This window comes from Carya illinoinensis, chromosome 11 (assembly GCF_018687715.1).
Source record: "Carya illinoinensis cultivar Pawnee chromosome 11, C.illinoinensisPawnee_v1, whole genome shotgun sequence".
NCBI lineage: Eukaryota > Viridiplantae > Streptophyta > Magnoliopsida > Fagales > Juglandaceae > Carya > Carya illinoinensis.
Window position 1 is genome coordinate 24,442,425 of NC_056762.1, and position 27,678 is coordinate 24,470,102.

A 27,678-nucleotide genomic window follows, 5' to 3' on the forward strand; every position below is an offset into this window, starting at 1 on the left:
AAACCAAGTCGGAGGAAAGAAGAAGAAACATGCCTAGGAGAAGAGACTGGACAACCCAGCAACACCAGGAGGCCAAACCACATTAGGGAGAAATGTCTCAAAAAAGGATTTTTGTTTGTTATGCTTAATTCTTTGTTTTGATTAAAAAGGGTTTATTTATAAGTAGGTGTAAATTAGGACACACATGACTTCACAATATTGCTAAGGTGGTAAGATTTAATTTATAAGAAAAATTTATAAGTTTAAATATTGCAAATCTACATCAATAATTGGAATGATGTTACACTCTTTTGGAAAATTAAAAACACATACAATATCTATATGAAGAGCAAAACCCAGAATCCAAAGGAATTATCAGTTATGAGGGCAATTATTTGTAACTTCACTCCTTATATTATTCATACTAATTATCTCTGATCGTTAACCCCTAAGTACAACATTAACCTGGCCTATTATTTATATTGCAACATGACCAAGAGCACTTCTTGTGACAAAGCATACAATACAACACAATACCCTAGTAACTAGAGAGAAACTAACAATCAATTACATAGTAATCCATGCAATGATCATACTTATATCTAATAAAACATCAAAATATTATTCAAATTGAAAGAGCTTTCTAATTAATTCACAGCTGAATGTCTGAGTCATATTCAGCCCCAGCATTCCACGAAGCAGGCAGATCATTTTTGGATTCCACCCATTTGTTGCCACTAACTTGAAACCTTAATTTTGTTGAACCACTTGGTACTTGATTAGACATCTCCCACACTGCCCCGAAGGCCCTACGCATGCCCCTCCATTGTTTGAAATTCTCCTACATGCACCATCCAATGAACAAAGAGGCCAGCCCATCCATTAGTTTATAACAATGATCATCATCTGATTTGTTCAATACATATCTTTTAATAAAAACTTATTTGTGCAAATTTAGAGCATGCAAGTTGCCATATAAACTCTTTAATAAAAAAGTTGAAGTCATTAAAAAGTTTACTATTTTTCGAAGGGTTGCTCCAAGCTCTTAAAGGCATGGAGTTTTTCATAAATTCATATAGCATTACTCAAAGACATAAATGAATGTACCAGATACAATTCAACAGCTGTGATGTCGTTTATCCCCTCTGCATATAGAACCACTAAAGCTAGATAATTAGGATATTTGCTTTGCTCATGGACCTTGAACATAAGGTTGTAACCAGGGTAGTGGCACGAGACCCTTCGATATTCTACATCGATCACGCCACGAACCAACAACTCCTTGGCCGCTTTGTTACCAGGGCGTGCCAATCTTGTGTAAGCTCGAGAGCTGAGTATGAAGTCAGTTTTGTCACCTTCACCGTAGTCAATCACCACCACGTGCACTGCATCCTCACTGCAATATTGTGATGATGTGCACCTAACTTGAAGAGTCATCATCAACAAAACCACTAATCATACATTATATATTATTATTATTATTATTATGGAGACCGAGTAAAGCAAATTCTATAGTTACTTTTTCATTAGTGCTATCAAACACAATCATTGTCCTTGAGCTTTGTATGATAGGAAGATTGTTTCGAGTTAAAGCAAGCTCAAACATGTTGGGGTAGACCGTGCTAGCTAGCTAGTGTGCTATGCTTTATTCACAACACTTATCCACTTAATTATTCACGCAATACCATGCATTATATTATTTATAATTTTTGTGTGTATGTAAAATATTACTTATTATGGGACCTGTTATATTTATTAAAAAGTCAAAATATTATTATTTTCTTCGATAAGTTGTGTGGCAAGCTTCTACATGAGCAGTGTATTTGATGTCTCAAAAAAAGGCTTGTAATTTTACCCAATAGCATGCACCACAACCAGTTCCATTCCTATACAACTTAGAGACTCCAGTCACGATGCCATCATTGACAGTCCTTCCGAATTCTCCATACCCACAAGCTCCGCCTATATAATCACCATTTTATAAGCTCAACTATACATAGATGACATATAAACCGAATAAGTTTTACACATTGCTAATTATTGGTATTAGTTAGTATTTGATAGAGAAAGAAAGTTGTTCAAAATAGTCGAGCAAATAATTCTTTCAGCATGCATGCACATATTAACTTGTAATGCATAGATATGAATAACTCCAAACTGATAGCCAAGTAATATCTAAAAGTGTATATGCAAACATACTTGGAGAACCGTTGCAGTTACGACTACCGTAGTAGGTTGCTCTTGATGTGTAAGTAGAAATGTCCTGAGAGGCACATAGAGCAGGCAAGAGCAATACCATGCAGATCACACAGAATACGAACTTGGTTTTCAAGTACTACGGGCCCCATATCTTAATGGCAAGGTTTCTTGATAAAGGGTAAGATAATGGAAGAAAGAAATCAAAACCAAAGCTCTAATTAAGAATAATGCAGACAGAGTTGTAGAAGAAAATGGACGAGGAGGCTAATTAGAACTGGGAAGCAAAGAAATCCTAGTCCAGCATTTATAGGACTTGAGGGCGGCACCTTTTTCTCCCACTTAGGGAGAAGGGAATTATATTTATGCTTAGCATACCCAACAAAAACGTATTTGCGAGCTAGGAATTGGTTTGTTTGTATGCAAATATAAACAAATATTTGCATAATTAGACCATTAAATTGACTATATTAAATTCCCAAAGTAATATGTTGATCTAAGTTTTAACTTTTGTGATATGAAAATGACTGGGCCTGTTCCATTTACATGCAATTCCCATATTCAATTATCTATTAATTTTTTATTAATAGATATTTTTTATATAATAAAAAATTAATAAAAAATAATATTTTTAATTTATTTATTTTTATAATATTTTACCATTCTACCAATTATAGATTAATTAGTAATCATATTCTAATTAGTAATTATATCTAATCATATTTAATTAAAGAACTGTTCATATACCAATAGTTCCCAACAGATATATATATTATATATAATATATATATATATATATATATTTTTTACACCTTTGAGATATTTTATCTAATGCTCTATATTGAGTACCCCTCGAGATGTTCTTATCTTAAAAAGATTGTAGTAATTAGTTTTAAATGAATATATTTTATCTAATGCTCTACAAGTTCATCTAATGCTCTATATTAAGATAAGACATGTTTAAAAGCATGAGAGACTTACTAATACAAAAGATAAAATATCCCGAAAGAAAAAAGTAAAAAGAAAATAAATTGGTGCTTCTGAAGAGGCCATACCTATAAAACAAGTAATAAGATTCATTCAAACTTCCTCTACAAAATTATCTGATAATAAAAACCCCTGAAGAGTATAATTCTCCTGAAAAGTATCTCATGAAGAATAATCATCTTGAAGAGGAAACTACTGAAGAGCACCCGCTAAAGAGATTTTTCATGAAATGTCTTCCCTTGAAGAAGGACAGGTACATGAAAATAACGAGATCTCGATACATTTCATGAGTATTTGAGAAATTCTAGATAGAAATAAAACTATTATCGACAACATATTTTCATATAATATGGCACTTGATATTATCAGAAGTAATGAAAAAAGTGAGTTAAGAGACATCGAAAAATACCAACATAAAAATATTAGCCAAAAATTGAAAGAAACAATTTCTGTAGAATGGATATCACTAGTAAAATGTGATACATATGAACTTGTAGTCCAAACACCTAATAGGTGATGCTTGTTGAATATCACTGGGTATTTATATAAAGGAAATGAAAATGTGATATATAAATTACGAGTCGGTTTCTCACAGAAATAATATTGATATGCTTTTGAAGTTGACGAAATTATATTGAGGTTTTTATTAGCTTGATAGTTACTGAGAGTTTGGGAATACATTATCAATTGTATATTTATATGGATCACTAGATATGAAATGCATAAAGCATATAGTTCTGAAGTACTTATTCTATCAAGTTTCAAAAATCTTTATATGATTTAAAACAATCCAAACGCAAGTGAAACAAGCTATTTTCCATATATTTTCAGTATATATATTAAATTTTATTACAGTTTATATAAATGATTTAAATGTCATTGAGGCTCTAGAAGAGCTCATGAAAATTGTACATATTTGAAATATAAATCAGAAACCCTTTCAGCTTCAAGGGGAAATGAATGAAATTATTAGTTTTGAAATACCATCTCTTAAATGCAATTAGTATTTCAAATTCATATTACAGTTTTATAAGAAATATGCATGATTAAATTAGAAATAAAATAGAGCACATAGAACATCTACCAGAAGATAGAAACACAACGTGAATATTTTTGAAATATTATTTTATTATCTTGAAACAAAATTACATAAATTTGAGGCTCTTCGCCTCATTTTTTAAACGATCTTGCTCTTCAAAAATTTGCATGGCTTTCCTGTCTAAAGGAGTAGGCAATCGAAAAGAAGAGTCAAGCAAGGATTTTAAATTCTTATTCTCTTACTTTATTGCTCCTACCTTCATGTTGAACTCCAGAAGAAGTCGTTGAAGGATAGAAATTTTCAGGTTGAGTTTGTCAACCTCACAAGTTTTGGATTGCAGTCGTTGAGAAAATGCGACAATGGTTAATGAGTATCGAGTACCGAGACTTATAAGTTAGTAGATAATATCATCATCTGACTTATTAGTCAGATCATTTTTGTATTACATTTTGTCACCTAGGGTAGAGGCAGAAACAACTAGTGAACGAGGTGTAGAATACCTCATATATTGATCACGAGAAGATTGTTGGGCTATTACAGAGTAAGAATGCAGTACATAGTAAGAATATAGACTACTTACAGAAAAGTAAAGAATATGGAATGCGAATGAAGATGAGCTAAATATTTATTTTATAGAGAAAATTATGAAAGCAAGACAAAATTACATATATTGATAGAAGATACACTAAACACAGATATCCTACAGTTATTTACTCGGCCATGAAATTAAAAGCAACTTGCCCCTACTCTCTTAGAAGTTAGACTTTTTCAGATATCTGCATCGAGATTAAATACAGCTTGTCCTTATTCTCTAAGTATTTAGACTTTTTCAAATATCTCTTGCTGCTGATCCTAAGATGATGAGCATACTATTTTAGTGCCTTATTCTCTTCCTTTAGTTTCTTGTTCTTACGACTCTTCGTAGAGAGCTTCTAACTCAATTAAGATATTTGATTATTAAATTAATGGTTAACCTCATTCACTTTACTTAATAACCTTCGAGACATGGTCATAACAGAGGCAAAATATTGAGAAATAAGAAATCTTGATTTTGAAACGACATCAGAATAAATCCTTCCAGAAAAATGAATCTCTGCTCCTATTAAAAGAGTAACATCCTTAGGTGAGTAAAAAGAATGACAAAGCATTTCTGTTGCTTCATAGCATCTCTCGTGAAGCATTTCACGACAAGAGATAAGAGATATAACATCATAGCCCTGCAACGCCTGAAAGCTATAGAAGAGCTGTAAAATCCTACGGTGCTTGTCTGGTCTAAAAATGTGGCCACCGTTTTTGTTGAATATGGAGGTTGGCGGCTTAATTTTGATGACTTCTCCACTAACTATGTTATTTACAAGAACTCCAGAAGAGCATAACTTCAGAAAAGTAGTGAATTTAATGTTAAAACGATTTTGAATCAATATGGTGAATTTGTTTACCAAAACATTACCAACTGCATCATTTAAAGAGTTGATATACAATATTGAGATGTATCAACCAAAGACCTTTCACTATAAAGTCTCGAAGAACTTTTATATGGATAAAGCTTATCCCCTAAGTACTCCAATGGTTATTCGATCACTTGATGTGCAGAAAGACCCATTTCGTCCTTTTGAAGACGACGAAAAAATTATTGGTCCTGAAGTACCTTATCTCAGTGCAATTGGATTCTTGATGTATCTTGGAAATTGCAATCGATCTGATATTCCATTTTCAGTTAATTTACTTGTAAGATATAGTTCCGCATCAACTTCAAAATATTGGAATGTTATTAAACATGTCATTCGTACTCCAATGGATAAAAATTTTATATGGATAAAGCTTATCTCTTGAGTACTCCAATAGTTGTTCGATCACTTGATGTGCAAAAAGACCCATTTCGTCCTTTTGAAGATGATGAAAAAATTATTGGTCCTGAAGTACCTTATCTCAGTACAATTGGAGCCCTGATGTATCTTGGAAATTGCAATCGATCTGATATTGTATTTTCAGTTAATTTACTTGTAAGATATAGTTCCGCACCAACTCGAAGACATTGGAATGGTATTAAACATGTCATTCATTACCTTCGAGGTACGATTAATATGAGATTATTTTATCAACATGGATCGAGTCCACAATTAGTTGGATATGTGGATGCAAGTTATCTTCCAGATCCATATAAAGAGATCATTGCAATTCATGAGAAGAAATGTGAAATTGATGTCAAGTAGATATAATCAAGTGATAATTTGGTAGATTTATTCACTAAGGCATTACCAACTGCAAGATTTGAGAAGATTTTGCAGAACATTAGAATGCGAAAACTTCAAAACCTATCATAATGAACTTTTCAAGAGGAGTAAATGTTTTGAAAACTAGTGCTGATGTACTCTTTCATTCGCTAAGATTTTTCCCATTGGGTTTTCCTTTACAAGGTTTTAATGAGACAATCCTAAAGTGCTTGGCGACATGAATAATGTATTCTTTTTCCTTCGCTATTGATTCTTTTCCCATTGGATTTTTCCTTAGTAAGGTTTTAACAAGGCATATTCTTTATATCTGGTTATCCAACAGGTAAGTGTTATAAACCGACTTGTATGACCACCTTTAACTGTCATAATAGTTATCATAATTGACCGTTCTTAGCGGTTAATTATGACGGTTAAGGCTGCCTTTGTATTCTTATATATATGGATATTATTCACTTATATAAGTTCAAGGTTTTCAATATTAAATAATCCTACGCATTATTTCTTTCTCTCTCTCTTTGCGTCTTTCTCTCTCTCTTTTACATTGGTTTCTTTTTCACACTTTTGGGCTCTCTTCCTCTTGCATCTCCTCCTTTTCTCCTTATGCAAGGAGGAGCTGATATGGCTAATTGCAATGGTACAGGTCATGAAGATTATTTTGCTTTCCAAGGCCATGAATTTTATAATATTTTATTATTTATAAAATTTTCATCTTATCTCATTCTACCTACGAGTCCTTAGGTGTAAAAAAATTTCGACCAAATATTCTTGCCTTCGTACGTACATCCAACTTGTTCTCAAGAAATAATGCAATTGGAAAACTCAAAAAGTATTGTTTTCGTCATGGTTTAGGACTCCAATGGACAACTACTCACGATGTCCTGTTGGTCGCTAAGACTCACCGACACATTTTTTCAATCATAATATTAGATTCGATTATGAGATGTGTAAATAGATTTATTTTCAAAAGTATAAAGAGTAATCACTAAAAAAATAAATTTTTTATGTGAATATCTTCTCATTTCACTCTCTAAATGAGGCATAATTAACGTTTGTATAGTAAATTGATTTTAGATAATTTGTGAATAATATTTAAAAAATAAAAAAATTTAAATAATAATAAATAATAATAATAAATAGATAAATAATAATAATAAAATATTAAAAGACAGTGAATTAATCTCCACCATCCAAACTGGACTTGAACATTTTGGGGGCTGTCGGCAATTGGGGTTTGAACTTTTGACGCGTCCAGCTTCCAACCAAAAAAACAAAGAGATCCCTTTTCATGCATTTGCGTCATCCCCAAAGTGGAAGATTCGCATCGACCTAATTGCGTGAAACGTACAATTGATGAGGTTCTACTTTGATTGGGGATATGGATAAGATATATGGGTCTCTAGTATAAACCGTCTTATGCTCTTGAATATGTTTATTTTTCAGGTTCTATGAATAAAATTACATAAAGCTGTACATATATTTATCTGTTTGATTATGCGATACCAATATTATTTATATATAATTGGTTATTTACGATGAAAATAATAATTTTTTATTAAAATGAGTTAATTTTTGTCATAAATAATTTTTTTTTATTACAAATAATGACTTTTCTATAAAATTTATTACAATCATAGTTGCAAATTTTGTTCAGATTTTCTTTCCACAATTGTCGTTATCCTCTGATAAATTTCAATTATTATAATAAATAATTTACAATCATCTAATTTCCCTTACTATATAATTCTATTCGGCTAGCTTTACCACCAAGCTCAACCTATTCAAAACTGACTGGCAAAGCCTCAAAAAATATTGTTCTTTTTCTTTGCAAAAATATGTTAACAGAAACAATGCAAGCTATGCCTTATCCAATATTCACTTCCCATCTGCCCCGCTCCAGTGTGGCTGGGTAGATTAGCCCGTCTGGATTGCGGGGGCAGGGGACCACCCTCCCATGTTTGTGTGTTTGGCGGGGGTAGGGTCGGGGGCGGGATAGGGTGGCGTCCTGTAAAGCCCCCGCCCCACTCTGTTTATATATATAATTATATACTAAAAAAAAAAAAAAAGGCCTAAAAGTGACCAAAACGCTAACCTGCCCCTGGGCGATCTGAAGAAGCCCTCCCGCTACCATATTATTATTCTCAATTCATGTTCAGTAGCGTCGTAGCCACCTCAATGCCAGTCCGTGTCATCGTGACCTCCTCGCTGTCATCGCACTACAGTGAGTCATTAGTCAATGACCTCCTCGCCGTCATCGCCAAAGGTAAGTCCAATTCCCCAATATCTCCTTGACTCTTTTTTTTTTTAATTAATTTGATATTTTTATGGAATTAAATGGAAGATGAGATTAATGGAGATTGAGGATGGGATTGTGAATTGTGTGCTATGGATGATTGATTGTGTATGTGTGTGAATTGTGATGGATCCGATTGTGATTTATTAGAGTTTTGTGTGATTTATTTGGGTTTTGTGATTTATTTGGATTTTGTGTGATTTGTAACTGGATTCTTACCTACAATATATAATAACGGATTAATTAAGATCATTTTGTAGTTTGTAAGACATTAATTAGATAAGCATTATGCAAATTACTTAATTTTGTCACATGGACATCAAATAAGGGATTAATTAATTTAATACGTGTATCATTTTCGAATCTATTTATGATAATGGATTCTCACAAATTATTACAAAAAAAATATCTTATATGCTTGTGTAAAGAAAACGACGTCAATTGAGATTTGTTGTTTGCTAAAACTTTTCATGTTTGCTATAATTTCAAATTTGTTGTTTGCTTGAGTTAATAGAAATGACGATAGATTATAGTATGAACTCCCATATTTAGGGTACCCCTGCCTCTACCCCTACCCCTATCATTATGCCTATTACTATGCCTATCATTACGGAACCTTGCCCCGCCCCCAAGCATAAGAAGAAACCCGCTTCCATAGTTTGGTCTAACTTCACTAAACTAGAGAGCGGTTACCCTAATAACCCCCAAGCCAATTGTAACTATTGTGGTAAAATTTATGGATGCGACTATAGGAAATATGACACCTCACAATTAAAGGTGCACTTAGTAGAGCAATGTAAAAAAAGTCTGATTCTAAAATTTTTGCAATAGAATAGCCAATCTAGGCTAGAAATTAGACTTTAAAAAATGGAGGATGGGAGTAGTGGAGGTACAACGTTGAAGGGGTACATAAAGTATGATCCTGAGGAGTGTAGGATACACCTAGCTCTTGTATGGTCATCATCGATGAGCTACATTTTCAAATTGTGGATGCAAAAGGGTTTCAAGCATATTCTCACTACTTGGAACCAAGGTTTCAACTTTCTTCTCACCACACAGTGGCAAAGGATGTAAAAGAACATTATTAATCTGAAGAAGAGAAGTTGAGGGGTTATTTGGCAGGTCAGCTTGTTTGCCTCATCACTGATTGTTGGACATCGATCCAAAATTTTAATTATATGTCTTTGACATATTATTTTATTGATTGTGATTGGACATCACATAAGAAAATTCTCAAATTTTGTCAAATTACCGATCACAAGGATGAGACGATCGGAAGGGCCTTGGAGATTGCTATAAAAAAAGTGGAGGTTGACATGCGATGTGACATGCACAATTGATAATGTATTGTCTAACGATGTCTCAATGGGATATCTTAAGACATTTCTTAGAGAGGCAAATAAGACAATCTTGGTTGGTGATTATTTGCATGTGACATGTGCGACACATATTTTTAATCTTATTGTCAATGATTGTATGAAAAATCTTCATTACTCAATTGTGAGGGTCGGGATTATTGTGAGATGGGTGAGATCTTCTCTTGCAACATTTGAGAAATTTAAGGTTGCTGTGAGGTCTGCGGGCATGACATCAAATTAGGGGTTTTGTACTGATTTGACTACTGATTGAGTTGAATTATTGCATTTTTAATGCTTTTGGAACCAATATATATTACTTCTTTCATTACTTAAGGTTGGGTGCATAATGCCAAAACACTTAGCTATGCTGGTATTAAGTTCCAAGAAAAATCTGGTGGCATTCTCGACATACAGCTTACAGGCAAGACGTTAGAGATTCCGACTATGGTCATCGATGATAGCACTAGCCCTGTGTTGAGGAACTTGATAGCCTATGAACAAAACAACTATGATGTAGCTCCATATTTTTGCTGTCTTACATTGTTCTTGGATAGCATAGTGGATACGGTCCAGGATGTCAAGATTCTTTGTGATGCTGGGATTATCAAACATGCAATGGGTAGAGATGAGGAGGTGGCGAATCTTTTCAACAGACTCACTAAAGAGCTGGTGTTTGATATTAATGAAGAGTATTGCTACATGACCAAGGAAATCAAAAGGATCAACCATCATTGTCGAGTGCACGACATTAGAGTTTGAATTCGCTGTTTTCTTATCAAGCTGAATTCCAACAGATTAATCAACACATGCTTGTATGTCTTGATCACAGTCTTTGTAATCATGATACAATCACAACCTAATTCTTCAAATGTCAACTCCCCAAGTACTCCGCATTCACCTCCACCTTTGTCTTCTTGATGAAAGTTTATCTGATGGAGTGATGATTGAGCCATCCATTGCACATACCATCATTTTATTTTCTCTTTGTGAAGTTTTTTCACCTTTTTCAACGAGTTTGATTTCTAAGTAACTTTCCCTGAGGAGACGATCTAGGAATTTATTCCTAATTATTACACGACATCCTCCTGCACTTGGGATAGCTTTAGTGCTACTCATTTTTGAGTGAATCAAGTTTTTGGCGCCGTTGCCCGGGGAAAGTATTTTAACTTAAATTTAAACTCGTTATTTTTATTATGCTCTTTAAACTGATGTTTCATGTCATGGGTGAGGGACAGTTCAAATAGGTTGCATAGAGTCACATCGAGTGTTGAGAGTAGTATACACAGTTTGGAGATAGATAGCTTTTCTATCTTTTCTATTAGTGAGTCAGGTGAGGAAATTGAAAGTGAACCAGAAAACACGGCTGCACCTGCACCACGCACTCTCAAGGATTATTTGCAACCCACTCGCACCACTACACCATCATGCATAGTTTTACCTGAAAATGCATCTAATTTCTCTATTAAGTATGGCATGATGTCAGTGATACCTCAGTTCCACGGGATGGATTCTGAGAGCCCTTACCAGCATTTGACAGACTTTGAGTTGGCTTGCACCACTTTTATCACTAGGGCTGTTACTGATGAATTCATTAGACTTCGTTTGTTTCCTATCTCTTTAAAGGATAAAGCGAAGATTTGGTTTAATTCTTTGAGGCCTAATTCTATTTCTAGTTGGTCTGATATGCAGCATGAATTCTTACAAAAAATTTTTCCTTTTCAGAGAACTCAGTTTTTGCAAGAGCAAATTAGTCAGTTCAGTCAAAGACCTGATGAGACCTTTCAGGCTAGTTGGGAAAAATTTAAGGATTTGATGAACATCTGTCCACATCATGGTTTTGAATCTTGGAGGTTGGTAAGCTACTTTTACACTGGTCTCACTCCAGAATGCAAGCAGTTTGTTCAGACAATGTGCAATGGGGAGTTCTTCAGCAAGGAACCTGATGAAGCACTATCATTTTTTGACTACCTTGATGAGAGCGCACAACAGTGGAACACTCGTACTGATCGAGTTCCATTAGTAGCACAACCACTGAGGGCTATTTCTGGAGGGGGCAGATATAAGCTTAAAGAAGACACCGATGTTCAAGCCCGAATAGCTGCATTGACTAGAAGACTAAAGGTAATGGAAATGGAAAAAGTGAAGGCTGTGAAAGTAGTAGAGGCATGTTCTATATGTGCTGATTCAACCCATAAGACCCAAGACTGCCCGATTATGCCAGTATTTCAAGAAGGTGGGTCTGAGCAGATGCAATCAGCTAACTGAGTTAATACAGCACAGAATCAGCCTTTCTCCAACACATATAATCCGGGGTGGAGGAATCACCCAAATTTTTCATGGAGAAATGATCAGCCTGGTAGGTCCCCACCACCTCAGCAGCAGCCATTTAATCAGGGTGCTCCTCAGCACCAGTATCCACCATATCAGAATCCTCAGAGCTATCCTTATGTAGCTCCTCCTGGATTTCAGCCTCATGTAGCTGCACAGAGTTCTCAGCCTTCATCATCTGCAAAGAAGACTCTAGATGACAGTATGGCTCAGATGGCCAATACACTTCAGCAATTCATGCAGATTCAGGCCACCACAAATAATCAGAACACTCAGGCCATAAATGAGTTGCGAGGCACTATTAATAAGATGAGCACAACCTTGAGCACCCTAGAGAAAGGGAAATTTCCAGCACAGCCTCAGCCTAATCCTCAAGTGTATAGGCAGCAACAACAGCAAGTGCATAATGTCTCAGGGGATGTTATTGAGACAGCAAAGGCAGTTCTTACTTTGAGAAGTGGGAAGGAAGTTCCCCAACCAGAGATGCCTATAGACACACAGGTAGTTGGTCCTACACCTAAAGATGTAACAGAGACTGATGAAGTTGAGAAAGAACCAGAGGTAGTGAGACCAGAGCTGAAGAAGCCTGTGAGTGCGGATGTTGAGACTAGTAAGGGATACCAACCTGTGGTTCCCTATCCTCAGAGATTGGCAGCTGGCCAAAAGAACAAGTATGACACAGAGATCCAAGAGATTTTCAAGCAAGTGAAGATCAATATTCCACTCTTGGATGCCATACAACAAGTGCCTTCATATGCAAAATTTTTGAAGGACTTGTGCACAGTGAAGAGGAAGCTGAATGTGAAGAAGAAATCTTTCCTAACGGAGCAAGTTAGTGCATTGATATTGAGTGAGACTCCTCAGAAGTTTGGAGATCCTGGCTCTCCTAACATTTCCATTATGATTGGTGAATCACGCATTGGGAGAACTTTACTTGATTTGGGGAGTAGTGCGAACTTGCTACCGTTCTCAGTATATGAGCAGTTGGGATTGGGTGAGCTGAAAAAGACCTCCATCGTGCTACAGCTGGCTGATAGATCAGTTAAGGTACCGAGAGGTATTGTGGAGGACGTGTTGGTCCAGGTGGACAAATTCTACTACCTAGTGGATTTTGTGGTTCTTGACATGCAGCAGCCGGTCTCCACTATTTATCAAGCTCCTGTCATCCTAGGAAGACCATTTCTAGCTACATCAAATGCATTGATCAATTGCAGAAGTGGAGTTTTGAAGCTTACCTTTGGCAACATGGCACTTGAGTTGAACATTTTCAACGCTTGCAAGATGCCAGAACATTTTGATGACACAAGCGATCTGAATGCTGTGGAGAGTTTGACACCAACAGATTTTATTTGCTCAACTTCTCCATTCTCTGATGATGATTATATTTTTCAGACACCTGAATTTTTACTTGATGAGAAAATTGATCATATCAATGAAGATGACTTTGATTTTTTTGATTGTTTTGCAGATTCATCTTTACCACTTGAAGTACAATTTGTGGGAGCAAGATGGAAACCCCAGTTTGAAGCTCTACCACCACTAGACATGCTTAAATCTTCAGAGGAAGAAGTTCCCCAATTGGAACTGAAACCACTTCCTCAAGATTTAAAGTATGTGTTCCTTGGTCCTGAAGAAGGCACTTTTCCGGTGGTGATTTCCTCAAAGCTAAATCAGAAGGATGAAGCCCAGTTGATTGAAGTATTAAGGAAGCATCGAGGCACAATTGGTTGGACAATAGCTGACATCAAAGGCATTGATGCCGCTGTATGTACCCACAGAATCCATCTTGAAGACGATGCTAGACCAGTTCGTGATGCTCAACGTAGGCTCAATCCTACCATGAAGGAAGTTGTGAAAGAGGAGGTGCTTAAGCTACTCGCAGTGGGTATCATTTATCCCATCTCAGACAGTAAGTGGGTAAGTCCAACTCAAGTGGTACCAAAGAAATCTGGTTTGACTGTCATAAAAAATGATAAAAATGAGTTGATTCCAACAAGAATGGTTACTGGCTGAAGAATGTGCATTGACTATAGAAAACTTAACTCAGCCAGTAGGAAGGATCATTTTCCTTTACCATTCTTGGATCAAATTTTGGAAAGAGTAGCTGGTAATACATATTATTGTTTCTTGGATGGCTATTCTGGTTATTATCAAATTGCTGTGGCACCTGAGGATCAGGAGAAAACCACTTTCACCTGTCCTTTTGGCACTTTTGCTTTTACTAGAATGCCTTTTGGTTTGTGTAATGCTCCAACTACTTTTCAGAGATGCATGATGAGTATTTTTTCTGATATGATTGATGACATTTGTGAAATATTCATGGATGATTTCTTTGTTTTTGGAAAATCCTTTGAGAGTTGTTTGCATAATTTGGCACGTATTCTCCAGAGATGTGAGGAAAAAAATCTTTTACTTAATTGGGAGAAGTGCCAATTTATGGTCACTCAGGGCATTGTATTGGGGCATATTGTTTCTTCTGAGTGTATAAAGGTTGACAAGGCAAAGATTGAATTAATATCTAAACTTCCTATTCCTAGGACAGTTAGGGATATTCGTTCTTTTCTTGGTCATGCTGGCTTTTATAGGCGGTTTATTCAAGGGTTTAGTTCTATTGCAAAACCTTTGTGCACTCTTTTACAAAATCATATTGAATTTGTTTGGACTGATGAGTGCCAAAAATCTTTTGATACCCTTAAGAAATCGCTTACCACTGCACCTATTGTGCAACCTCCGCAGTGGGACCTTCCCTTTGAGATTATGACAGATGCTAGTGACTATGCCTTAGGAGCTGGCAGCGGGTGGATAATAGGGCATTTGTGATTTATTATGCTAGTAGGACCTTGAATGATGCCCAGAAAAATTATACCACTACTGAAAAAGAATTGCTTGCAGTGGTTTTTGCACTTGATAAATTTCGGACTTATATTCTTGGTTCTCCTGTTACTATTTTCACTGACCACTCTGCTCTTAAGTATTTGTTGGCTAAGAAAGATGCGAAGCCACGCTTGATTCGTTGGATTCTATTACTTCAAGAGTTCAACATCAACATTAAGGACAAGAAAGGAGTTGAAAACGTGGTAGCTGACCACCTCTCTAGATTGTCATCATCTGATGATAGTTTCTCGGATGAGCAGCTGTTTGTGGTTGATAGAGCTCCCTGGTATGCTGACATAGTCAATTATCTGGTGACTGAGAGAATGCCTTCTGAATGGTCCACCCAAGATAAGCGTCGGTTTCTCTCTGAGGTACGACACTTTTATTTTGATGATCCATATCTTTTTAAATATTGTTTGGACCAATTGATTCGAAGATGCATTCCTGATGATGAGTTTTCTTCTGTTTTGAGATTTTGTCATATGGGTGCATGTGGTGGTCATTTTTCTGCAAAGAAAACAGTTTCAAAAATTTTGCAAAGCGGTTTTTACTGGCCTTCCATGTTTAAAGATGCTTATAATTTTTGCAAGGCTTATGAGCCTTGTCAAAAATTGGGATCCATTAGCAAAAGAGACATGATGCCTCTTTCCCCTATTCTGACTTTAGAAATTTTTTATTGTTGGGGAATAGACTTCATGGGACCTGTTCCGGTTTCTTTTGGAAACACATATATTCTTTTAGCTGTGGATTATGTTTCAAAATGGGTGGAGGCCATTGCTTGCAAAACAAATGACCATCATGTTGTCTTGAAATTTTTGCAATCTTTGTTTGCTCGTTTTGGCATGCCAAAAGTTATTATAAGTGATGGGGGTTCTCATTTTTGCAACAAACCATTTTCTACACTTGTGAAGAAATATGGTATTACACACAGAATTTCTACCCCTTATCACCCTCAAACAAATGGGCAAGCTGAATTGGCAAACAGAGAGATAAAAATTATTTTAGAGAAAACCATCAAGCCTAATAGGAAAGATTGGTCAGTTAAACTTCTTGATGCTTTGTGGGCTTATAGGACAGCTTTTAAAACAAATCTAGGGATGTCTCCTTATCGATTAGTTTATGGTAAAGTTTGTCATTTACCTGTTGATATTCAGCATCGAGCTCTTTGGGCCATAAAACATGTTAACATGTCACTTGATGAAACTTCAGGGTTGAGAAAATTGCAGATCAATGAATTGGATGAAGCTCGTCGGAATGCTTATGACAACGCTCAGATTGCAAAGGAACGCATGAAAATTCTGCATGATCAGAAAATTCATCCAAAGCATTTCACACTTGGCCAGGAAGTTCTTCTTTACAACTCTCGCTTGCACATTTTTCCTGGAAAGTTGAAATCCCGATGGAGTGGGCCGTACATTGTAAAGACCGTTCATCCTCATGGTGCGGTAGACATTGTCAATCCGAAGAATGGTAATAGCTTCACTGTCAATAGACAACGTCTAAAGTCATTTTTGAAGGTCTTTGATCCACATGAAGAGATCTTGCTTGTGCAAGACCCTAGGGAAGTGTTTTGATTTGTTTCTCTTTCTTTACAGTTTTCTTTACTTGCTTTGTTTTTATTTGTTCTTTTGCTTTGATTTTATATTTCTTGTTGATTGTTTGTTTTGCTTGCTTAGTTCTGTGCACTTTCTTTTCTTTCGTTCGACTCATTGAGGACTATGTCTCTCACTAGTTGGGGGGTAGCATGTGTGCACAGTTTAAAAAAAAAAAACGAGAAAGATAAATAAATAAATAAGATTTGTGAAATTTGAGCATCCTGGTGGAGTAGTTGAGCGGGATCATTTGTGAAGATTTATTTTCAAGCTTAAATATAGAGCATGATTTTTGATGCATCATATTTTGTTGATATGTGGCTTGAAACACCAGGATGTTATGCTTATTGAGATGAAACTTGATAAAATTTTTGTAGAATGAAAGGCAAATCTTGAAGGACATTTTGCACATGCTTACGCTTGTAGTGTTCCTTATTTACCATTCATTGATTTAACACTGGAGAAGTAAACTGCAGGACTACCGAGCCATGCCAAAAAAAAAAAAGAAAAAAAAAAGAAAACAAAGAAAAAAAAAAGGGGGAAAAGGATTTGAAAAGATTAGAAAAAAAAGAAAAAAAGAGAGAGAGAGAGAGAAAAGGAATAAAGGCAACTTAGTGAACTTTCCTAAGTAAAAAGGGCTAGAAACAGTTACCCAAGACTTTGGGGGTTGAGTGTCCAACCTTTAAAAACAGAGCTGGCGTGAAAACTGCTAGACCTTTGGGCTTTGAGGTAGTTAGAATCAGCAATGATTAATCTTAAGGTTGAAAAATCCTATGGCAAATCATGGCTAGTAATGAGGAACACACAACCGATCTAGCTCCACATACACATTTGAGTTCTGAGACATTTGCCTTAATTCTATGTGAAAGATTGTTAAGATAGTCTTGGTGGGTATAACCCTTGGGGGTTGAGTAGTAACGTGTCACTTTTATGAGAATTCAGAATTGTGTTTGATTGTTTTTGTTTGAATTTCGATCTTTATGCAATATTCATCTCAATTAATTTTCACTATTTTGCTCAAGGATTAGCAAAATGCTAGTTGGGTGGTGTGATTGAGTTGAATTATTGCATTTTTAATGCTTTTGGAACCAATATATATTAATTCTTTCATTACTTAAGGTTGGGTGCATAATGCCAAAACACTTAGCTATGCTGGTATTAAGTTCCAAGAAAAATCTGGTGGCATTCTCGACATACAGCTTACAGGCAAGACGTTAGAGATTCCAACTATGGTCATCGATGATAGCACTAGCCCTGTGTTGAGGAACTTGATAGCCTATGAACAAAACAACTATGATGTAGCTCCATATTTTTGCTGTCTTACATTGTTCTTGGATAGCATAGTGGATACGGTCCAGGATGTCAAGATTCTTTGTGATGCTGGGATTATCAAACATGCAATGGGTAGAGATGAGGAGGTGGCGAATCTTTTCAACAGACTCACTAAAGAGCTGGTGTTTGATATTAATGAAGAGTATTGCTACATGACCAAGGAAATCAAAAGGATCAACCATCATTGTCGAGTGCACGACATTAGAGTTCGAATTCGCTGTTTTCTTATCAAGCTGAATTCCAACAGATTAATCAACACATGCTTGTATGTCTTGATCACAGTCTTTGTAATCATGATACAATCACAACCTAATTCTTCAAATGTCAACTCCCCAAGTACTCCGCATTCACCTCCACCTTTGTCTTCTTGATGAAAGTTTATCTGATGGAGTGATGATTGAGCCATCCATTGCACATACCATCATTTTATTTTCTCTTTGTGAAGTTTTTTCACCTTTTTCAACGAGTTTGATTTCTAAGTAACTTTCCCTGAGGAGACGATCTAGGAATTTATTCCTAATTATTACACGACATCCTCCTGCACTTGGGATAGCTTTAGTGCTACTCATTTTTGAGTGAGTCAACTACACGATGGATCTCAAAATTTTTTATGTTGGAGGCAGCCCAAGAGTATAAATTGGCATTTGTATTATTGGGTGAGGAAGACATCCAATATGTAAAATATTTTGAGGATCATGCTAGATTGGGGAAGCCTATGGCTGAGGATTGGGATGATGTATCTACTTTCGTAGATTTTCTAAGGCTTTTCTATGAGATTACCACAACTTTATCTGGTTTTTTGTATCATACATTCCATCACTTTTATCAACAAATATGTAAGGTAAAAGAAGAATTAGAGGAAATTATCGTGGGTGGTCACACTAGGCTGCGGGAGATGGCATTATTGATGAGGGAGAAGTACGAAAAGTATTGGGGGGAGATTTAAATTGGCCTAATATGTTATTATATGTAGTTGTTGTCCTTGACCCCCAGCTTTAGGTGGATGGTATGCTATATGGATTGAGTATTGCCTACGAGCAAGTATGGGTGGAACATATTGCATCAAGGGTTAGAGAAACACTTGATAGATTATTTGATGAGTTTACTATCTTGCGGAGTGGTAATATTGTGGCACCTACACCTATCCCCTCCACTAGTTGTAAATCCTAGGGATGAGAAAAAACTTAGATTGGACTTGGGTGAGGGGATGGAGCAAAACCCCTTCACGGGGAGTGTTCTAGAGGCTAAATCAGAGACGGACAAATACTTCGAAGCGGATCTTGAACCATATGTACGAGACTTTGATATCTTATCTTGGTGAAAGGTACATGTCCTCAAGTATCCCGTCATTGCACAAATAACCTGCAGTATTTTGGCCATCATTATTAGTACTGTAGCCTTAGAGTCGGCTTTTAACACCAAAGGGCACATATTGGGTCCATTTCGGGGCTCATTAGATTCTACCATTGTAGAGGTTTTGATTTGCACCTCAAATAGGATAACGGGGAGTCCATTTTGTGTTTCAGATGTTATTGATTATTGTCAGGTCGACGCCGAGGAGGAGGGTACTGATGAGCCTAGATCTGGTAATTTTTCACTTAAATTAAATTTTTTTATTTTAATTTATTTTTTTCATTTAACTGGTGTTAATTTCAAATTTAATTATTGTAGTGATACATGAGACGGCATCTACGGCTACATCCGCTGCACTATGACTACGTGTATATTAGAGTCTAGACCCACCATTGCTCATGGTTTGCACAATTAATCCATTAATTTTTTTTTCATATATCTAACTTTATATTTATATTTCTAATTTGTTTTATTTTTAACTTATTATTATTGTAGGTTTTATGATCTTGAATTTGATTCTTACAGCACTCAACAGTGAACACAAATCAAGTTTGTGACTCTCAGCGAACTCACCGCTACCCAAAATTGATTAAACTTCCCAATGTTATGATTTTGTTAATTTACAATTAGTTGTAACGTTAATAGTACAATTTGTGGTATTTATTATTTTTATATATCTTTGTAATTTTGTAGTAGTTTATTAGCTGTCTTAATTTGTATCATTGTAAATTTGTAATAACTTAGTACCTTGGTGATGGTTATTATTTAGTACCTAATAGACTAATAGTATTAACTTGAACTGGGAACTTAGTAATTAATATATAGTTAATAGTTTCTATTCATTTTTTTTAGTTTTTTTAATATCTAAATATAGTTGTACTTAAATTTAAAACCCAAAAACAAGTTTAAATGTGTTTCAGGGCCAATTGAGTACATCTAACGGTTGGATGTCCACCCTCACACCCCCGTTGACGGACGGGGTACCTTGCTCTTGCATGGACGGGGGCGGAATATAGGGGAAAAAAACTCTCCCCCCGCCCATGCAGGAGCAGGGGTGGGTAGGGGGGCCCGCCCTACCAAGTCTAACAAATAATGAAAAGCATAATGAAAACTCATTTTTTGTGACGCCCCCAAATCCCCACGCACGAACACGAGAAAATCGAGACGTCCGGATGATGACATCACGGGTCATCATCCTATTGACGTGTGTCAAGTGTGTGAAAAAGCGACGAATGTGCACGAGAAATACGCAGCGAAAAGCAAGTCAATAACTAAGTACCAGAATTTTTCTTGTTTAATACAAAGCTATTTAAAATATACATAAATAAATATTACAAGACCCAAATATAATTTTAAACTAAATACAAAACATGATATCAGCAGCCCGGCGGAGCCGCATCCTCGGGCTCAGCCTCCTCCTCCTCATCCTCGATCTCTGCACCAAAATCTACGGTACCAAAAATGGTGCCGCAGGTAAGTAAACTCCAAACACCACTAGATAAAAACATATAAAACTCAAACAACATGGATGCAAGAAAAGCCAATGCACATGTCCCGCAAAACCATATTTTTACCACGCACGCCAAAAACCCATTTGGCCCATAAAAACATATCCTTAAAACCAAGCCTCGCCATTATCCCAGATAATGGCCCAAACCACAATTTTCTCAGAAAATGGATCAATGCCTCGAAAACCAACATCGCCATTTTCCCAGAAAATGGCCCACATCCGAAAACCATAAAAACAATCCGGTTATGCATGCATCATGATCTCCCCTAGGGATCACCCGCACACCCTGGCTCTGTGCCACACCGCAGGTAACGACTACGCATGTGACACCTAAACGAGCGATGCCCAGACTCGCGCGCCGCGCGTACCTGGCCAGGCCATCCTCTAGTCCCTGCCACTCTAGGGACCACGGAGTCGACACAACAGTGTTACCGTATCGTGCGATTCGATCGTCGCAGGGGATGTCACTCAGTTTTATCCACTCCTGAGTGACCAGAGGAGCTCCACCGAGATAATAACCCATCCCAACTTGGGCTCGTGAGACACACGCACCCGAAAATCCATTCACGCCAGCAAAACAGGATTTCTCAAATAAAATAAAATGCACGTGGATGCACCATGTAAATGCAATTTCAATGCACAAAACAATCAACCAACCACAAATCAATAAATCAAGCAACTCCGTCCTCCATCCATCCGACCCCGAACTCATCGGACTCAGTCCGGAATCAACCAACTAGCAGTAATAATTTATTGTAAGAGAAAAATATATTTAAATCTAAAAGTAGGGTTTGGAAAATACTTACAGCGCTATATAGTATTTTTTGAAAGCTCGCGGAAGAAAAGCAACGTAACAGTGTAATTTACACTGTGGCCGTGGGTTGTAAAATACCCACTTTTGAACGGGGACAAACCAAGGCTCGGGATTGATAGGGAATGACCTTTAGATATTTATGAAGCTAAGGAAAATGAGTTTTGATCGTGGGTGGTGGTGGAAATGGCGGTCGAAGGCCAAAAAGGGCTGAACGGAGTTGAGCTCGTGGGAGCTGCTCCGGCAACGGATCGAGGCCGGAAATGGGTGGTTTAGGTCGGCAAGAGGTGGGGGAAGAAGCTGTGAAAAGATGGTGGCCGAAGGTGGTGCGACGACGCCGAAAACGGTGAAAAACCGTATGGCTTGGAGGAGCTCGTGGAGGCTAACGGTGGCTTGGATGGAGGTGAAACTTGGTGGGGATGTTCACTGGTGAGAGGGGAAGAAAATTGGGTGGGTGGTGTAGGCCACGCCGCCGGCGAGCGGCGGTTCTGGGCTGTGAAAGCAACCGGCGATAGGGGCAAAAACAGAGCAGGTGTAGCGACTTCTGGCGGCTCTCGAAGGCTAACGCTGGTCCAATGGCTCTGAAATTGGTGGGGATGATCTTTGGTGGAAGGGGAAGAGAATGGTGGTGGCGGTGCACTAAACGGTGGCCGGACGGCGGAGAACTGGCCGGTCAAAGTGGCGGCGACGGGAAGGAGAAAAGAGAGGAGCTGCGCACGGGGAGAGGGGGAAAATGGGAAGAAAAAGAAGAAGAAAAAAAAGAAGAAAAGAAAGAAAAGAAGAAAAGAAAAGGAAAAAGGAAAAAAGAAAAAGAAAAGAAAAGAAATGAGGTCCAATCCTCACCTCTGGAGTCCAACAACTGATCCAACGAAAATAAGTTTAAAAGCAATAAAACTAAGAAAATATTTTAAATACAACGTAAAGTTAAAATATAATAATTAACTAGTAAAAAAAAACTATTAAATTTTAAATCCAAAGACAAGCTAAAATAAATTAAACAAATTTAAATTCAACAGCAATTAAAATCTAATTAAAATCCGATAATTTAAAATAAAAGAAATATTATATTAATTAAATTAAAATATTCTTTAAGTGAAAATACACATAAAAACGGAGTGTCACATTTTTACACATAGGCAAGCTTGAGCTACAATGTTTGACAAATACATGGATATGATCATACAGGAATACCAAATGTGACTATTAAATATGCATACATTAAGAAAAAAATTAAAAAAATATAAATTCATTAATAGTCACTTCCTTGACTATTAAGAAAAAATAAAAAAATTAAAATATATGAGTTGGCATATTTAGTAGACATATTTGGTAGTCATATTATTATTTTTTTTATAAAATATTTTTAGAATATATTTTTTTAATATAATTTACACTCAAATAAAACGTACTTCATTCCTAATTAATTATTGTATATATACACGTTGCATCATCAGACTATTATTTTTCTTCAAATAACACTATCTATATATTCAATTTCATCTTTAAGATAGACAGGAAATATACAAATGATGTAACACATGCAATCTTAACAGTATACTTTTTCCAAAGTATTTTGATCTATTTTCCTCAAAGCAAGCTTCATTGAAGAAAAATAATCTACAGTATATACCTATTACAGAAGAAAATTAATTATGCAATACAGATGTGTGAATCTTTTCTACTATGAAAATAATCTTCACCGTGCAGATTATTATGCACATATTGATTTTGAGATCAATAAATTTTTTATTATTATATTTCACTTTGATTCAAATAATAGAACTTTAACAAAACATGTTGGTCTATATATATATATATTCTTTTTTTGTGTGTACAAAACTTTCTTATTTAATGATATAAAACGAAGAGAAAAAGAAAAAGGAGTAGGTTTTACTTCCTTGTTTTCCACTGGGATGCACTTCTTGAGATAGTACCAAATTAAATTTTAAGTGAAAACTTAAAACCGGCATGCGAAATTAAGTGAGAATTTTGAGTTTTAAAATGAAATATTAAAATATTATATTTTAATATTATTATTTTTTGAGATTTGAAAAAGTTAAAAAAAAGTTAAATTATTTATTATATTTTATATAAAGATTTGAAAAAATTGTAATAATGAGACGAGAATTTTTTAGAGCCAAACCGAAATTTAAAATAAACACAATTTGAATGGAGTCCAGCTACAGCCACTGACCCGGCACCCAAATTGGATCCGACAAGTGTAAAGTTTTATTTTTTTTACTTTTATGTATTTTTAAAATACTCTTAAATATTAAAAAAATAAAAAATATTTACTTAATATTAAGTTAAAAAAAAAAAAAAAAAAAAAAGAGAAATGTTCGTAACCTATAATTGGTCTGTTAATAGCATAGACGTGTAATTGAATAAAAAGTCAGAATCTTCATTATATTCAAGCAAAAGTATATTTTTTGTGTCAAAATTCTGATAGGATTTGATTGTAAATAGATCTCTTCTCAAATATTTCATATTATTTCTTATTTAAATATATTTTAAATATAAATAGTTTCAAACAAATCATTACAAATTTTTCAAATTAATTATTACAAAATTTTCAAACTTTCAAACAAAAAATAAAAGATAAATTAATTTTTTCAAATTCTCAAATAAAAATAATATTATAAAACTACATTCTAATAATATTTTAACTTTATAATATTTTTTATTCAAAACTAACTTTTTTCTTATTTTCTAAAATTTAAAAAATACTCAACTTAAATTATTTCATTATTATTCACAATTTATCTAATTATTATTCATAAAATTCTTATCATATATCATTCCACAAATGAGCCCTTAGGTGTAAAATATTCGACAAAAATTATTTTATAAAAATAATATTGTAAAATTATTTTTTAATAATATTTTAATTTTATAATATTTTTATTTAATAATTTTTTCTCTCAATTCAAATTATTACATTACTATTTAAAAACTATCTTATTATTTATAAAATTTTCATCTTTTATCTCATTCTACCAACGAACCTTAGGTGTAAAAAATATTCGATCAAATATTCGTGCCACCGTACGTACATCCAACTTGCTCTCAAGAAATGATGGAATTGGAGCACTCAAAAGTATCGTTTGCGTCGTGGTTTAGGACTGCAATGGCCACCAACTCACCATGTCCTGTTGGTTGCCAAGCCTCACAGACACGTTTTGTCAAAAAATAAATTTATGAGTTGTGTAAATAAATTTATTTTAAAAATTAATAAGATCAATCATTAAAAAATAAACTTTTATTTCATGTGGATATCATCTAATTTCACTCTCTCGAAAAGCACTCTCCAAATAAGTCATAGTCAATGAGTGGATAGTGAATTGATTTTGGATGATTTGTGAATAATATTAAAAAAATAAAAAATTAATAACGATTCTTATTAAATAATAATAAATAATAAAAAAATATTAAATAAAAGTGAATTAATCTCCACTACCCAAAGTCCCAAACTGGACTTGGAACATTTTTGGGACTGTCGGTAGTTGGGTCATCCCCAAAGTGGAAGATTCGCATCAGCCTAATTGCGTGAAACAATTGATGAGGTTCTAATTTGATTGGGGATATGGATCAGATATATGGGTCGCCAATATAAACCGTCTTATGCTCTTGAATATGTTTATTTTTTAGGTTCTACGAATAAAATTATATAAAGTTGAATATATATATTTATCTGTTTGATTATGTTATACCAAAAATATTTATGTATAGTCAGTTATTTACTATAAAAATTTATGTATAGTCAGTTATTTACTATAAAAATAATTATTTTCTATTAAAATAGATTTATTTCATCACAAATAATCTTTTTTATTACAAATAATTGATAACAAATAATAGCTTTTCTACAAAATTAGGTAAAGAGATGATGTCATATTCAATATATGAAATCATTGCAACAAATTTTGTTCATATTTTTTTTTCATACTTGTCATTATCCTCTAATAAATTCTAATTATTATAATAAATAACAATCATTTAATGCCACGTCATCCCATTTCTCTTACCATATAGTTCTATTCGGCTAGCTTTACCACCAAACTCAACCTATTCAAAACCGACGGTTAAAGCACACCTCAAAAAGTACAATTCTTTTTCTTCGCAAAAATATGTTAATGGGGAAACAATGCGAGCTATGCCTTGTCCAATACTCATTTCACATCACCAAGTCTAACAAATAATGAAAAGCACAATGAAAACTCTTTTTTACATAGGCAAGCTTGAGCTACAATGTTTGACATCAACATGGATATGGTCAGAAAGGAATACCAATGGTATTTTTTATTTATTTTTTGGATAGAAAAGCACTTCATTTCATTAGGTATAACACCTTAAGATAAGTTACAATAGTTTTAATCAATGAAAATTACATTCTCAATGATAGGAGGAACACTATTCCACCAAATGATCATATCTTCAATAGACCATGCATGTCTTGCAAGTTGATGGGCAGCCTCATTAGTTAATCTGTTACTATGCTGAATTCTACAGAGGGAGAAGTTTTGCATCATGCTTTCGACATCTGCAACCACTGATGTAATAGCTGCACAATTATAGTCCCCTCAATAAAGCTATTGCTTCTACTTGTTCTGGCTCCAAATAAACAGATTTAGCCCTATTGATAGCCATAAGCACCTCTCCCACATGATTCCTCAAAACAGCCCCTAGCTTTATGTAGATCAAAGAAAAGAGCACCATCAATATTAAGTTTAAGAGAGCCATGTCGAGGGAGTGACCACCTATACATCAGGCTTTTATGAGTAGGAGAACCCATCTGTTGTCTAACTGGTCCAGCCTGCAATTTCTTTGCAAAAGCAAATCCAATAACTTGCTATGGTGGTAAACAAATCTGGTCATGAAACCATCTTATTCCTCCAAAACCAAAAAACCCAAACATTAAGAAGAAATCAGTTAACTCCTCAATTGAGCCTTTGAAGAAGAGGTCCATTGCAGTAGTAATAAATGTATTGCATTAAGCTCCATTTTGCATAACATAAAATCTTTGAGTAAGGAATTCGTGAATGGAGGGACATAATATAAGGACATGGCATAAATTCTCCAAAGGATGTTGACAAAAACAACACTTCCCCTCTATGTCCAATTTTCTCTTAATCAGATTGGCTTTTGTAGGTAAACTTTCTTGGCATGCTCTCGAAACAAAGATCTTGATCTTATGAGAAATTTTTAATTTCCAGAGAGCAGTCCAAAACTTCTTCATCAAATTACCATTAGAGGACTCACCACATTCAAGTTCCAAGCAAGTTTTAAAGAATCTATAGGCACTTTTAACAGAGAAAACACCTGACTTCTTATGTTCCCACATCCACTAATCAATAGCTCCAGTATGGTTAGGGTGCAATGTCATAATAGCATCAACAACTTTTGGATTGAATAGAGCTCTGACCTTTGTTAGATCCCACTATTTAGTAACTGAATCAATTAATGAGGATACTTGGTCCTCTAGTTGATTGAGTTGCCCCACACTCAGTTTAGGACCCAGTTCTTGTCTCAGATCTGAAATACCAGGGATCCAGACATCATTTAGTTCCATTTCCAACATTCCAATTACCCCCTTTCACGAGCAAATTCTTTGCCTCCCATATCCCTCTCCAGGTATAGGAGGTATTAACACAAAGAGAAGTTGCCAACAGGTCACCATTAGGGAAGTATTTAGTAGCATACAACTTATGGAACAAGCTCTCCTTATTTTGCAATAACCTCCAAGCTTGTTTTGCCAACATATCCATATTGAAAATTTCAAGTTCGTTGAACCCCAT

The 27,678-nt window shown here is 35.2% G+C and overlaps 1 protein-coding gene across 1 annotated transcript; it reads right to left on the minus strand.

Annotated features, from left to right (window-relative positions):
• Positions 1–631: 631 nt before the first annotated feature.
• On the minus strand, positions 632–27,678 carry LOC122282317 (expansin-like B1). The gene is made up of 8 exons (XM_043094274.1): positions 27,471–27,678; positions 27,354–27,415; positions 26,537–26,696; positions 26,272–26,444; positions 2,179–2,314; positions 1,839–1,941; positions 1,087–1,408; positions 632–820 (listed from the first exon to the last, which is right to left on the minus strand). The coding sequence occupies exons 1-8, from the start codon at positions 27,676–27,678 to the stop codon at positions 632–634; spliced, it is 1,353 nt and encodes a 450-aa protein (XP_042950208.1).

Excerpts from the sequence above, each read along its gene's own strand:
- LOC122282317 (XM_043094274.1), bottom strand. The coding sequence starts at position 27,678 with ATGGGGTTCAACGAACTTGAAATTTTCAATATGGATATGTTGGCAAAA. Across the intron at positions 27,416-27,470 it reads GAATTTGCTCGTGAAAGGGG|ATCTGAGACAAGAACTGGGT; the intron begins GTAATTGGAATG and ends CTGGTATTTCAG. Across the intron at positions 26,445-26,536 it reads TGAGGAATCATGTGGGAGAG|CTATTACATCAGTGGTTGCA; the intron begins GTGCTTATGGCT and ends ATAATTGTGCAG.